The sequence below is a fragment of the Canis lupus genome, chromosome 4, assembly GCF_003254725.2.
Source record: "Canis lupus dingo isolate Sandy chromosome 4, ASM325472v2, whole genome shotgun sequence".
Lineage (NCBI taxonomy): Eukaryota > Metazoa > Chordata > Mammalia > Carnivora > Canidae > Canis > Canis lupus.
In genome coordinates, this window is record NC_064246.1 from 53,201,673 (window position 1) to 53,216,052 (window position 14,380).

The following is a 14,380-nucleotide window of genomic DNA, read 5'->3' on the forward strand; positions in this document are numbered from 1 at the left end:
TCTGAAACAAGGGATCATTCAGTGAGACTATGAAATCCTGAAGAGCAGGAACTACCAGCCTGTATCTTGTCCAGTGTAAGTCAGTTGGTAAAGGTCATGCCCCCAGGAGAAAGCAAAACAAGCCATTAGTTTAGGATGCACTGACCTGCTTCCTATTCCCTATCTCCTTCCATTCTCTTTTGGGATGTTTTCTTAGTCACAAGTGTTCATGTGACCTTCCACAGATCCATGAGCCCTGGAATAAGACCAGGAATCAGGGCCAAGATGCTGGTTTGGAAGCAGTTTTAATGGAGATGGAAATGTTTATCAACTCAACACAGATACCCCAAAATACAAAGCAAAATATCATCTTCAGCTGCATAGCAAATATGGTTTAAGAATTTAACATCATTATTTGATCACAAGCGTAAATAGAAGTCACCATAAATAAATGTAAATTCATTGTACAAAAATCCCCAACAACTCTTAATACAAATATGGTACATTTGACAGTTTCTGAAACAATTTTTTTTTAAAACTTTTTAAAACCTAAGATTTTTTTTCCTGGTTCTTAGACACACACAAAAAATCAAATCAAAGGTGGCAGGAATATCAGAGAGGAAAGAATATTAAACCTGTTTGGTATTCATAAATAAATGCTGCCAGCGAGTGAGGGAAATGAAATGTCTCTCCTTAAGGTGAAGACCTCAGTTTACCAGGGTCCAATCTCCTGAAGATAATAGGATTCTACCGAGGGGGTCAGATTCAGGTTTCGAATGCAGGACCTAGGGGCTGGCTGTTGAAAAAGCAATCCCATCAAACGGATGATCCAAATCTCCACAAAAGCAATGGTCAAGGATTTGGAATAAACTCTAGGATTTAATAGTTGGTCGCCTATCTGAAATACCCACTGTCCCCAGACGGGAGTGAAGATTCAGAACACTGGTGCTTAGAGACTTTAATGTGGTTTTGGAAGGCATGTTTGACCACGTGGCATAGCCTCTCCCTTTCGCCTTTGGGACACATCTATGCTCATCAAGAGGAAAAAACAAAAAAATCAGAATAGGATAAGTGGCAAGTCCAGACGGGAGGCTGCCAGTTTCCACCCTGGACGGTAGTTTTCCTACCCTACAAATATCTTCTTTCATGGCTCAGAGGGAATTCAAAGTCCAAGGTGGGGAGTGGAGAGACCCTCTATGGCAGTGGTCCTCAGATTTCCATGTGCAACACAACTGAGAGCGCTTGTGGGAAGTGCAGATCTCTCTGCTACTCTCAGAGATGCAAACTTAATTGGTTTGGGGTCAGGCCCAGAAATCCAATGTGCTCGTCTCAGGACATCCTGATGTAGGCTCTTGGAGCACACTTGGTGAGCCCCACCTGGCTCCTCCCTGGTAAGCAGAGTGTATCACACAACCCTCTTGCTATGGACTGTTTTTGCTCTTTCCATGGGGTTAACATGGGCCATCTGACTAATGGTTATCATTTCCATTTATCTGCCCTGAGGGAGGAGGATCAGTGCCGTTCTATTTTTCTCTCCTTTCTTTGCCTACCTGGGTTGGGGGAGAGATATTAAATGTCTCACTTTATATTTTCTTACAAGCTCAGGGTCACAGGCTCCCTTTGAAGAAGAGATGCTCTGTAATGAGACATTCTGCAAAGACTTTTGGTTCAGAGAAATCGAAGTAGGTATGCCCCTGTGAGCAACGCCACATGCCTCAAAATCTAAGTTAAGGAACACTAAGGACGTTGAGAGCAAGAGATAAAACATCCCAAGGATCTTTCAGCTTCTAGGACGATGAAAGTCCCGATTCACCAACACAGGATTCCTTTCCTGGGAGTGTATCCTGGTATTAAAAACTCATTGACAAGTGTAACTTATATTCCTTACCTCCCTGACCCCAATATGCTTTGGGCTTCTGTTGAAATAACCTCTTAATAATTTCTTTCTCGTGGGAGTTTGCCTTGATGAGAGTCTGTGCAGAGAAGTGGTCCCTAATTTGGTCACCGGCTAGTGCTGAGGGCAGTACAGCTGAACCGTTCGGTGCTGCATTCCCAGTGTCCAGCTACTCACGGTATTTGCTTGATGAATAAAGGAACCACTTCCTCATCAAGCTGAGATGGTCTAAGAGCTTTTTGTTCGGGGCTAGGGAATTCCTGGCTATGTCAATAAATACTGCTTCTGTACAGCAGGCCTGACCATCTTCCTACCCTAATTCCACTCAGTGAGATACAGCTGTGAATGCATTTCTGAGTTCTCCCTTGGAGCACCCTGAGAGGGGAGTGTGGTTTGGGGAGTTCATGGAAGGCCCAGAGCCAACACCATCTATCACGGTGCCAGTACCAGGAACCTTGTCTTTTGTCTCCCATGGCTCTCAGCGTCTGGTCCACAAGTACTGTTGGTGGTAAGGGGCCAGAGGAGGGGAAGAAGCCAAGAAGTGGGACACGCCTGTCAGGTCAGACTGATATCTTGAGGTATAGCCATGCTCTTGTCTCCAGCACTAAGACTTCCCTCCTGAGGTCACATGTGGGCACCAAGTAGGAGGTTATCATCTGGGAGGAGGTCTTGAGAAGCAACCACGGATGGGGGGGCAGGGCTGTGAGATGAAGAAGGGGTGAAACTAGGGCTCTTAACACAGCTGAGGGAAAAAAGAAAAGAAAAAGCACATACTGCCCTGTTTCTTTTCATTTTTGTTTTCATTTACGCTATGGAAAAACCACCATGGAGATGTCATGGGAGAGCATGCACAGGCCCAGCCCTTGGGAGGTGTAGATGTGTTTGGGGAGGTTCTTGTTTGCTTCCAGGCTTATCCCATGTGCTGTCCAGTCAGACCCTGCTGCAGGCTGGCCATGGCTTCCTCTCTCCTGGTGCTTCTTCTCTTCCAGGTGAAGGATCTGCAGGACCTTCCACCTAGCAGGTGGTGGCCAGGGACTGGTGGATGGGTGGCTGGAAGCAACGCACATGCTCTACGGTGGAGCTGTCCGTCTCCACGGATTTCATGTACTTGTTCAGGATGGCAAAAACCTCATTGTTCAAGATCTGGTACTTCCTAATTCTGTCGGCCATCTTCTTCAGGGGCTGCAGATGGACAGGGATGTGCAAGTTAGGGGCAGGAGGAGGGGACAGAGAAATAAAAAGCAAGAGCAAGAGAATTCAGTGAGGTTGGGGTCCAGGGTCCTGATGCTTCAATGATCAGGATCCTCTCTTGCTTAAGACCTTCTGTGGGTTTCCAGAGCTTAGCAATCAAGTGTTAACTTGGCTATAAAACCTTTTGTCTGTTTCAAAATTTACTACAAGGCTACAATAATCAAAATAATATGACACTGGCATGAAGACAGGCCTATAGATCAATGGAATAGACAGCTCAGAAATAAACTCTTCCATATATGGGCAAATGATGTTTAACAAGGGTGAACAAGGGTGCCAAAACCGTTCAGCAGAGAAAGGACGGTGTTCTCAATAAACGGTGCTGGGAAAACTGGATATCCACATGCAAAAGAATGAAGCTGGATCCTTACTTTATATAATATACAATATAAAAAAACAAACTTCAAGGTGGTTTAAAGACCTAAACATAGGATCTAAAACTATAAAACTCTTAGAAGAAAACAGAGAAAAATCTTCATGACATTGAATTTGGCAATGATTTCTTAGACGTGACACCAAAAGCATAAGTAATAAAAGAAAACACAAACCACATCAAAATTGAAGACTTATCTGCATCAAAGGACACTATTAACAGAGTGAAAGGACAATCCCACAGAATGGGTGAAAATATCTGCAACTCAAATATTAAATAAGTGATTAATATCCAGAATATATAAAGAATTCTACAACTCAACAACAACAACAAAACAATCCAATTAAAAAGCAAACAAAGGACTTGAATGGACATTTCTCCGAAGAAAACAAACAGCCAATAAGCATGTGAAAAGACGTTCAACATCACTAAATCATTAGTGAAATGGGAATTGAAATCAGAATGAGATATGACTTCATATCCATTATGATGGCTATTATCAAAAACCCCAGAGAACACCAAGTGCTAGGAAGGAGGTGGAAAAACTGGAACTCTTACGCATTGCTGGTGGGAATGTAAAATGGCGCAGCCACTACTGAAAACAGTATGGCAGTTCCTCAAACATTAAAAATAGAATTAGCGTGTAATCCAGCAATTCCACTTATAGGGAGATACCCAAAAGTACTGAGAGCAGGGGCTTGGACAAATATCTGTATACTCATGATCACAGGAGCATATTCACAATAGCCCAAAAGTGGAAGCAACTCAAGTGTTCATTGATGGATGAGTGGATAAACAAAATGTGGTGTATACATACAATGGAACATTATTCAGCCTTCAAAAGGAAGAAAACTCTGATACAAGCTACAGCATAGGGGACCTTGAACACATGATGCTAAGTGAAATAAGCCAGTCATGAAAGGGTAAATACTGTATGACTCCTCTAGATGAGGGACCTCGAGTCGTCAAATCCTTGACACGGAAGGTGGAAGTTAGGGTTAGGTGGTTACCAGAGGTTGGGGGGAGGGGAGACTGGGGGGTTCTTGTTTGGTGGGTGTAGTGTTTCAGTTTGGGAAGCTGAGAAAGTTTTGGAGGTGAATAGTGGTGATGGCTGCATGACCGTGTGAGTGAACCTAATGCCACCACGCTGTACACTTAACGATGGTTCAAATGCTTAGATATAGCTTACCATAATGGCCAAAGAACCCCTTTATGAGGAGGCTTCTGCTTCCTCCTCCTTTCGGCTGGTCCTAGGGACCTAACTCTTTGTTCCAGCCATACATCTTCATGTCTCTGGGCCTATGCTACAGCAAGCTGATCCCTCTTATCTGGAATATCCTCCCCACCCTGCACCCCATATTTTGCCTGGTTTATTGGCTGCTGGTCATTCTGGACTCAGTCCAAACATCGCCTCCAGGGAGGCCTTCTCTGACCACCCGTTGCCTCAGCTCAGTTTAGACAGCCCTTTTCAATTGCCCCTACAGCAGCCCCGCTTACCCTATGATGACGCTTCTCCCATCCCTGTACAGGCACAACTTCTGTGTTCAGTGACAGTCTGTGTGGCTGCAGTGCCAGCATCAGCAGTCTGGCTGGCACAAGATAGGGGTAATTCAGGTCTGGAGCCTGGCCCGGCCCTGCAGGGTGACCTGATTCATCCCAGCAGGTTATGAGCAAGTGACTCATGGCTTCCTACGAGAAGGTCCCCGACTGCTGAGCATCTTTGTACCTACCTGTGGTGTGGGGACTTGGCCTCCATAAACAGTTCGCCCTCCTTCGCAGATGAAAGCCTGCTTGTCAGGCCTGGCCCCACTCCCCAGGCCCCAGCCCTTAGCTGCTTACCACATTCTTAATGACCTCATCCTTCCCATCTTGCCTCTGTACTTTTAGCAGGTGGTAACAGAAGTCAAACAGGTCAAAGCGACGCTGTTGTCCCAGCAGGACAATGATGGAGCAGCCAGCCCAGTTCAAACCGTCACCAAAACATTGCCTGGGAGTGAGGAGAGAAAGCAGCTGGAATGAAGGGCAGGGGAGGGTGGGGGAAGATCCTCATCTTGGGCCAGGAGTGTAGATAGTGAGCCAGCCAGTCCCTGGGTCAATCCTCTCAATCTGTAAAGTGGGTGCAAGGTAAGACGTGAGCATACATTTGCTTTGATCCAGGGACTATGGATATATTACAAGTCTCTCTAACCACAGAGAGGTGCCAGCCTGTCGGCCACTGATGATGTATACACTTGGAGGGAAAAAATTCAACCATTCCTTGAGATTTCTGTGGCTGATTCGAATTTGGATGAGAATCTGTCTCGCCTCTGTAAGGGAGCCAGAGGAATGCTTGTGAAGTGAAGGACCCTTTTAAACCTGCAGACCAAGCGGCCTGTGGAGGCTGAGCGGGCAGGGACGGGTGTGCTGTGCGGGTGAGCAGCTGCTGCTGGGCCGTGGGCGCTGCAAGTCCTCTGGGTCTGGGAAGCTCAGCCTGCGTGCCACAAGCCCCCGACAGCATCCTGGGCAGGTCCAGAGGCTGCGGGGTCATCTCTCTGCTGTTTTTCTTATCCTCGAGCAGCAGCTGCAGCCCCCTGGGCAGGCTTTCCTGTTTCCCCATCACTCTGGCTAGAAGCGCAGGCCCAGCAGCTGCTCTGGAAACAGCTTGCTCAGCCCAGCCCAGTCCCAACAGCACTTCCTCAGGGAAGCCTTCTCTGGCCTTACTCGCTCATTCTCAGGGGCTCTTGGCTCCTGGAGCAGAGACCTTGTCTGCCTTCTTTATTGCACTACTCTTGATGGGTAGCTGGGTGAGGGAAGGAAGAACTGGAATCTGCTTCTGTCTTTTCTGATGACAATATTGGGTTCCTTTAGAAGGTTTCTTGGTTTTCAAGAGTACAGGCCTCACGAGCCAGGCTAGTATGAGCAGTTAGGGCATGACGCTCTCCTGAGGAGGCACTTGTTGCTTTTCCTGGAATGTCCTCACCTCCTAAGAGCTGAATCCCAGGCAATGTTCAAGGCTCAGTTCTACTATGTCACTTACATTCCAATAACCCACTCAGCTCTCTTCTCAGGCACCTGTTGCCCTTCCTGCCTTTGCTGTATGAGGCCAGGAACCATCTACTTTTGCTCAGCACTGGTTTCTGTCTGGCACTTGGCACACAGTATGTATTCAATAAATAGTTGTCAGACAATCTGTCCCTGATCACTTTTCTGGTTGAGCCCTGGTAGCTTGGTGACTCTTGGTGGGGGGAGACATGGAAGCTGGGTGATGACTCGCCATTCCCCGAGGGTACTCACTCAGCCGTGAACTCGTTGGTCCCCACGGGAATGCAGTAGACGAACTGCATGGCGCTCCAGAGCCGGTGGAACTCCACACACTCATCGACGTGCATGACTCCATTGGTGGGCGGTGGGCCCCGCCAGATGGGGTCCTGCAGGTAGCTCCGAATGCGTGTCAGGATGACCTCAAACATGGACAGGCCACAGCACAACCGCTCTTTGGTCAGCAGGTCGCCCTCCCGAGCGATGGCGATTTGCTGGGAACAGAGAAGTACATAAATCTTCTATCCTCACCCCAGACCCCATCTTCCACCTCTCACCAGAGATTCCCATACCCTAGGGCTGGCTGTACCTGGACATCTCACCCAGAGCTGGGCACTAACTTTGTAGGTCCTAGTGCAGTAGCAGGGAGTCTTGTGATAAGACTTACTTGTGGTAAGTAAAATCTAGGAGCCATCAGGGAGGAAGAGTCAAACTAAAAAAAATCCCAGTCTACTACATAATGAAATGCTATGTATCCACTGAAAAGACTGAGTCGTTCACACTTACTGAGAGTGTGTATAATACATCAGGCCCTGCTCTGAGCTATTTATTCCTCATACCAACCCCAGGAAATACATGCCATCGGCATCCCCATTTTACTGATAAAGAAACTGAGGTTCAGAGTGGCAGCCAATGAGTGGTAAAAGCTGGGATTTACATCCTGACTGTCTAGATCTATGAGTTAAATTGTTAAGTGAATATAAAGCAAGTTTCAGAAAAGGATGTATGCTATAATCCTATTAAAAACATCAACAACAACCAGGAATGGGATCATACCCAAAAGACTTGCCATACATCAAAAACTTGGCACTGCCCAACCACCCAAGAAGGAGGACACAGTCGATTAACTTAATGTCCAAAAGGGAAAAATAAACCAGTTGCTCAGCATAAATAAAAGTATTCCTGCAAAGAAAACAAAACAAAACAAAAAACAAAAAACAAAAAAACCCCCCATCAACAACATGTCATCCACAGGCAAACAAACAAAACTATATGTGGGGTGTGTGTGTGTGTGTGTGTGTGTGTGTGTGTGTGTGTGTGTATAAACTAGTTTAGAAGGAAATGTCAACTGTGGAACAGATGGGCTTGGAGAAGCAGGCAAGATTTTCACTTTTTACTTTAAATATTCCTGTACAGTTGAATGTTCTACAATAAGCATATGTTAGTCTTTTAAAATTTGCCACTGATTTTACAGGATCATTTCCTCCCATTAGAAGTCCTCTGGCCACTGTAAGCTATCTCTATTAATAATTTAAACTGGCTTCACATCTGGGTCCTGGTTATTGCATAACTAATAATCAGCTCGCTAGACAAGCACATCAAAACACATTACCGTCTGCATTATGAGTAAAAATGTCTGGGGGTGGAAGTCTCAAAACCATTTGCAAATAGTAGATAGATTTTAAAATTTTAAGTCAAAGTAAGGTCTCGAAAGCTAGGGACATGGCTAGAGGAGGCTGTCCTCTGAGACGGAGAGGCCCATAGGGCACTCATGGGGTCTGCTCTCCAGAGGGATGTCTCTCCAGACAGCTCATTTTATAAAGTACCTGGAGGAAGTCTACCTGACTTCTCCCTGTAAGGTCCCACTCTGGAACCCCTACAAGGAGTGCAACCTCTAAATTAATCCACAGGGGGAAATAAATCAGGAAACATAACCCTGGGGCATGTTAGAAAAATGGGCCATGAGCTTAGTTGTCATGACAACCATAAACTGAAAGAAGTCTAGGACAAAAAATGTGAATTAGGGAAGACAACATGTGTTTCAAGCATGAAGGAGAGGGAACCCTGGATTCACGGTGACTCATCTTGATTCCGTAGGCAGAGAAAGCTCCTGAGCAGAGATGAGACCACTCGAGTTGCCACAGTTGGCTAGAAATAGGTCTTAAAAAAAAATCCTGAACCTAGTACTTGATTCTGTTCTTACATTAGGCAACACTTTACGGTGGTATTTGGACCCTGAAAGGGCTCTCCACTTTCTCCATCTCTCTCCACTACAGAGAAGATGGTCAGTAGATAAATAAAGGACCCATATTTGCTCTCAAGTCATGAATATTCTTCATAAATTAACACAGAGACTTCTGGTTTACTAATTAATCTCCTGTGTATCTAGTTAGTCTGAATCAATCCCCAGGGCCTGACAACCATGGTGGGAACTAAAAATTAGCAATGGGGTTTATAAATCTACAGACAGACTTTGAACTCTGGTGAACAACCAAAAGGGCCCCTGATGGAAAACATTTAGGGGCTTTGCCCTTTCCTCAGAAAATCATTCACCCTTCAGTTTCTCCTGGGAACTGTAAAAGTAACACACAGTCACTTGGGTAAATATGGAAAACCACTTTCAAAGAAGTCATAAGAAAATAAAAATCTCCCATAAACCCCATTACCTAGGAATCAGGTTATCTTAAAATACCGATCTGTGATTTGTGTTAATGTATGTGTGTGTGTGTGTGTCTATATTTAATAGAATTTGGATCATATGGTCTATCTTGCTTTTTTTTCTCTTTGGATAGCAGCAGCTTACAAAACCATTTCCTTCAATATTTTCAGTAACATAATTTTTTAATGGTTACATAAAATGGCCACTGATAGATCACCATTTATTGAGTCTTCCACTCTTACTGGTTATTTTAAAGTGTATACAAGTTTCATTATTAGAGACAATTCTTAAGCAACCATCCTTATACATAACACTTGTCTCTGATTATTTTCTTAGGATAAAATCCCAGGAGTAGGACTCCACAGTGGAAGTGAGCACATATTTTAAAAGACTTTTGCAACATAGTAGCCAACTAGACCAAAAGAAAACTGCCTTAAGTCTGCTCCTTGTACACTTTCGCTGTTGGCATTTATACTTTTTAGGGTGTCAGTTTTCTTCCATGTCCTTTTTCTTATGGATGTGTCTATCCTTTTTGGCTTGCTTTGAAAAAGCGTATTAATGACTATTTGCAGCAAAGGCCACCACTTTGAGATTTGGTGTTATGTACATATATATATTGTGTGTGTTTCACATAAATCTCATCCATTTCTTTTCTATTCTACTCAGTGGGGGGGATTTTTCTTCTTCTGCCATTCTTCTCTGAGTTAACAAGGGAATAGAAAAAGAATTGTGAAAATAAATGTGGAAATAAATTTCTGCACAGAATACTCTGATTACATTTAGTACCCTTTGGAGGAGAATGATACCTTGATAATCCTTTATATAATCCTTTGTGTTTTTTAAAAGTCTTTTACTTGTCCTTGTTTATCATAACATTCATGAAAGGCAGCTTCTTTTTTTAAACATTTTTAAGATTTCATTTATTTATTCATGAGAGACACAGAGAGAGAGAGAGTGGCAGAGACTCTCTCTCTCTGCAGAGGCAGAGGAAGAAGTAGACTCCCTGTGGGGAGCCGATCTGGGGTCTCCAGGATCACGCCCTGGGTTGAAGGCAGGTGCTCAACTGCTGAGCCACCCAGGCATCCCTCATAACAGGCAGCTTAACGAAGGCCGCAAAGCAGGTGTTAGCCCATTTCAAAGGTGGGGAGACAAAGGCTGAGACATTGTCTAACACCAGATTATGCATTGGTTCAAGTGGGAAGCTGGGATGAGGCTCCCTGCTTTCCACGATAGCACCTTAGCATGTCCCAGAAATAAATGCAAACAGTGCAACACCATTAAAACCTCTTGACTTTAAACATTTATTTGTCAAAACCTCCTCATCACAGACTTAGCTATTATGTGAGTCTCCTGAATCCCAGCTAGCTTGGAAGGTAATATTTCATTAGCTTTTCTTTGATCTCTGGGACGGCTAAATTTTGGGCTATTCCTTGAGGGCCGGGTGCCTTAGAAAACTGGCACTTCCTCTCCAGCAGAATGTCTAGGCTTTTGTTTGTTAAAGATTCGGCATTTGACAAATGGAGATTTCTATCAGTCCCAAGGAAATGGTGTTCACCAGAACAGGGAAGGAATTCACAGTCTTCTAAGTGGAAACACATGCCAAACCCTGGGTGCGAGAGGCCAGATTCTTGTAGGATGACACCAATAACAGAGCAGACACATTTATATGTCGCTCGCTGGCTTGGGGGATTTCTCCCTAAAAGGAAATCTTTAGAGGACTCCTCTGTTCAGCCTCTCAAGGCCAAAAAAGAAAATGTGTGTACTCCGCAGGATCTGAATTCTCCCTGTGGTGACTCAAAGAACCCAAATGCCACTGAACATTTAGTCACCATTTCCAGTAGGAGGTGGGTGGCACGCAGGTGGTCTGGCGAGGGTTGCTCATCAGCGTGACACCTGAGCAGATTGGGTCCTGCGATGTGCTCCAGATACTTGCCCTGATTTTTGAGAGAAGAGGCTGCCTTCTGCCCCCTGCTGAGGGTGTGAGTCCTTCAGACTCCTCAGCTTTTGTGATAAGAACAGAAAGGATCCCTGGAATGCAAGTCCAAGTGAAGATCTGAATCCTAAACCTTTTAAAAAGTTGGCAAAGGTGAATAAAACAGACCACCCCAGCTTGTCTCACCGGGATGCCCCAGTTCTCTTCCTTCAGAATTCCTCCCCCAGCCTCTCTACAATGTGCCAGTTACTCAAATCAGTTTGAAAGGAGCCAGCACATGCTTTTGTTGCCTCCCTCCTCTCTTCTCTTCTTTCCTGACTCCTGCCACAGTCTCTGAGTTCTCTGAGGCAGGAGTCCTGCTCTACTCATCTCCATGTTCATAGCAACTGGTACTGGTTTGGAAAAGTTAATTTTATTTTCAAAGATTTTATTTTTATGTAATCTACACCCAATGTGTGGCTCGAACTCATGACCTTGAGATCAAGAGTCACATACTCGAATGACTCAGACAGCCAGGCACCTCTGTAAAACTTCATTTTAATTACAGAATTAACATATGAGCTTATTTGCTTTTGAAAATATTAGAAAATTACAGATAAAGCTGAGGTCTCCTGTGGTCATCATTCTATCTCTGTCTCTTTCATCTCTCTTCAGAGAGTGTCGCCATTACGGACCATGAGTATGTCATGTTTTAGGAAAAGTTTCACTGAAAGGTTTTTGTTGTGTGCTTTCTTCCCCTGACCACGCACTTATGATCTGTCCACACTGTCGCACCTAGATCTCATCTTTCCTCTTCATTATTATGTAGCCAGTAGTCAGCATTCAGATAACTTTAAAACCTGCTATTTAGTCAAATAACAACCTCTACTGGTTGTTTCTGTTTTTTTTTTTTTTTTTTTTTTATTTTAACAAACAATGCTATGGTAAACATCTGTGTTCCCATAAATGTTTTTCTAGCAAAGATATCCAGAAGTGAACTGCTGGTATTTGGGGTGTGTGGGGTTTTAATTCTCAAAGAGGACTTAGTAGAATTCCCAATACCTAACAGGAGCATATTAGATACTTGTCTGACTTCCTTGTTTCTTGGAATAATAGTTGATACAGGTGAGAAGAAAGAACTCAGGCCTGAGAAACAGCAAATCTCATTCCAGACGTGACCCTGCCACTAACAGGCTTTGTAGACATTCTTCCCCACTGTCTCTCTGGGCCTCAGTTTCCCTGCCTGTAAAATGAGGGGGTTGGACTAAATGCTTTCCCTAGAAAGTTCCTTTTGGTTCTCAGAGTCTGTAATGGAAGGATCATACCTGAGGGGTCCCCAGCCGCTCTATCAGTGGGACCAGGTGAAGCGGGGCATACTTGGCTTCCAGGCGTTTCATGCGGACCTCCAGACGCTCCCCTTCTGCAAAAGGAGCAGCAGAGCAGAAAATGAGATTCAGGGTGCCCTGGGGGAACTGAGGAAGGAAAAACTCTGAGAGGACCGGTGATGTATCTGTGTCCAAAACATGCATGGACTGTGTAGAACTGTTCTCCTTCATTCTAAAGTGTGATCAGAACTCATTATAAGGAAAAACATTCTGTTTTCTCTGTCCAGTGATAGATTATATATACCTTGTGGGGTGGTGAGTTCCTCATCATTCAAAAGAGTTAAACCAAGGCTAGGCAGGAATGCACTAGGGATGATCTAGAAGCACCAAGAAACAAGGCTTGGAGTATCACTTCCAATTCTGCAATTCTGTGAATACTGAATAGCTGCCCAAAGCTTTATTTAACCTTTTGCCTTTCTGACTGCAGGTCTGAGTTTATTGGGATTAAGCGAGCATGAAGTTCAAATGCAAGTTGGCTATGTAGCTGTTGTTAGTGGTTTCTTACCTTTGATGTAGACTCTAGGTAAGATATTCTGGAAGGGTGCAGCATGGAGCAAATCACAGACTTCCTCCTGAGACTGCAAACAGAGATAGAAGAAAAAAAGGGAAAACAAGTCACATTTTAAACCACAAAGAATTTTCACTCCTAAAACCTTGAGCATGAGCACTGCAGTCAGCCAGGGTTCAAATTTTGGCTCTTCCTCTTATTAGCTATGGCACCTTAGGAAAGTTGCTTAATCTCCTTGAGCCTATTTATTTATCTGCAAAATGAGGGCCAGAACAGTACTTATTTAAGGAGTTTTTGTAAGGATTGAGTGAGAGAATGCATAACCATATAGCATAGTCCCTGGCACGTCATGAGTGTGCAATACATTTTCATTATAATCTTATAAGGAATTTGTTGAGGATTTCAAATGAGTGACAGAGGAATTGAAGAGAAATGATGGGCCCCAGACTCTTTGTCTGTCTGGTTGGTTGTGAGGCTTGTAGGCTCAAAGCAGGTGGTGGATCAATCTGACAATCCACTCATGCAGATGATTCTGTGAAAAGCCTGTGTCTGTTTGGTTTTCTCCACACCAGACACCAGCTAGTGAGAAAAGGGAAACTAGAACCCAGGACAGATATGTTTTGATGGTGACTTGTTATGCATAGAAGTGAGCTTTAAAACAGCTTAAAAAAGAGGGGAAAGTCTGGGGAGAACAGACATGTAAGAGATGGTTTAATGGGCTTGCTGTCCGGGATCAGTTTACGATCACTGGATTTCAGAACAGAAGACGGGATAAGGGGACCTAGAGAAGCCACCCTCCATGGCTCGTGGTTTCTCTTCTTTAAACTGCAGGGATTTGGATTAGGTAAGATCCAGGCTTCATTCAACTCTGGCACTCCTGGATCCTAAGCATGTGAGAAAATCAGGATTGTGAGTGCTCTTGGCTTTCCTCACCCAGGCATGGGTGGAATATGCCATCCTAGAAATCTGGAAGGCTGGCTGCTCAAGAGGGGAACCCCAAAACTCCTTTTTTATTCTAGGTCAGTCCTTGAAATGATGCTAGCAGAGGAAAGACAAGTGAACCCTTTGAAGGGACTGACCTGAGTGTAATTCTGTTTCTTAGCCAGAGGGGAAAATTTCCCTCTTTCTTAATTAAACTATTTCTCTCATAACCACTAAATCAAATAACCTAGTACTGATAGTTCTCAACTCAGGTCCTTGGATTCATCATTAATCTAAAATTTGGCTTACTGGTCATTCAGGCTACTCTTTAATTTACTAATTAACATTGTTTGACTTTTCAATGATGAACCAGCCTTGCATTCTGGGAATAAACCTCACTTGGTTGTGATGCATTATCCTTTTTATACATTGCTGGATTTTATTTGCTTATTTTTACTCTATATTCATGAGGGACACTGA

General features: G+C 44.2%; 1 protein-coding gene across 5 annotated transcripts in view; it reads right to left on the reverse strand.

Moving 5' to 3' along the window:
- Positions 1-267: 267 nt before the first annotated feature.
- CYFIP2 (cytoplasmic FMR1 interacting protein 2) overlaps positions 268-14,380 on the reverse strand; it is a 123,894-nt gene continuing 109,781 nt past the window's right edge. For all 5 annotated transcript variants that reach the window (XM_035715651.2, XM_049109200.1, XM_049109199.1 and 2 more), the window contains 5 exons: positions 12,977-13,049; positions 12,412-12,506; positions 6,771-7,009; positions 5,337-5,484; positions 268-3,055 (listed from right to left, as the gene is read on the reverse strand). In XM_035715651.2, coding sequence (XP_035571544.1) covers positions 2,888-3,055; positions 5,337-5,484; positions 6,771-7,009; positions 12,412-12,506; positions 12,977-13,049 — 723 coding nt within the window. In that variant the 3' untranslated portion in view covers positions 268-2,887. The remainder of the gene's footprint in view (positions 3,056-5,336; positions 5,485-6,770; positions 7,010-12,411; positions 12,507-12,976; positions 13,050-14,380) is intronic.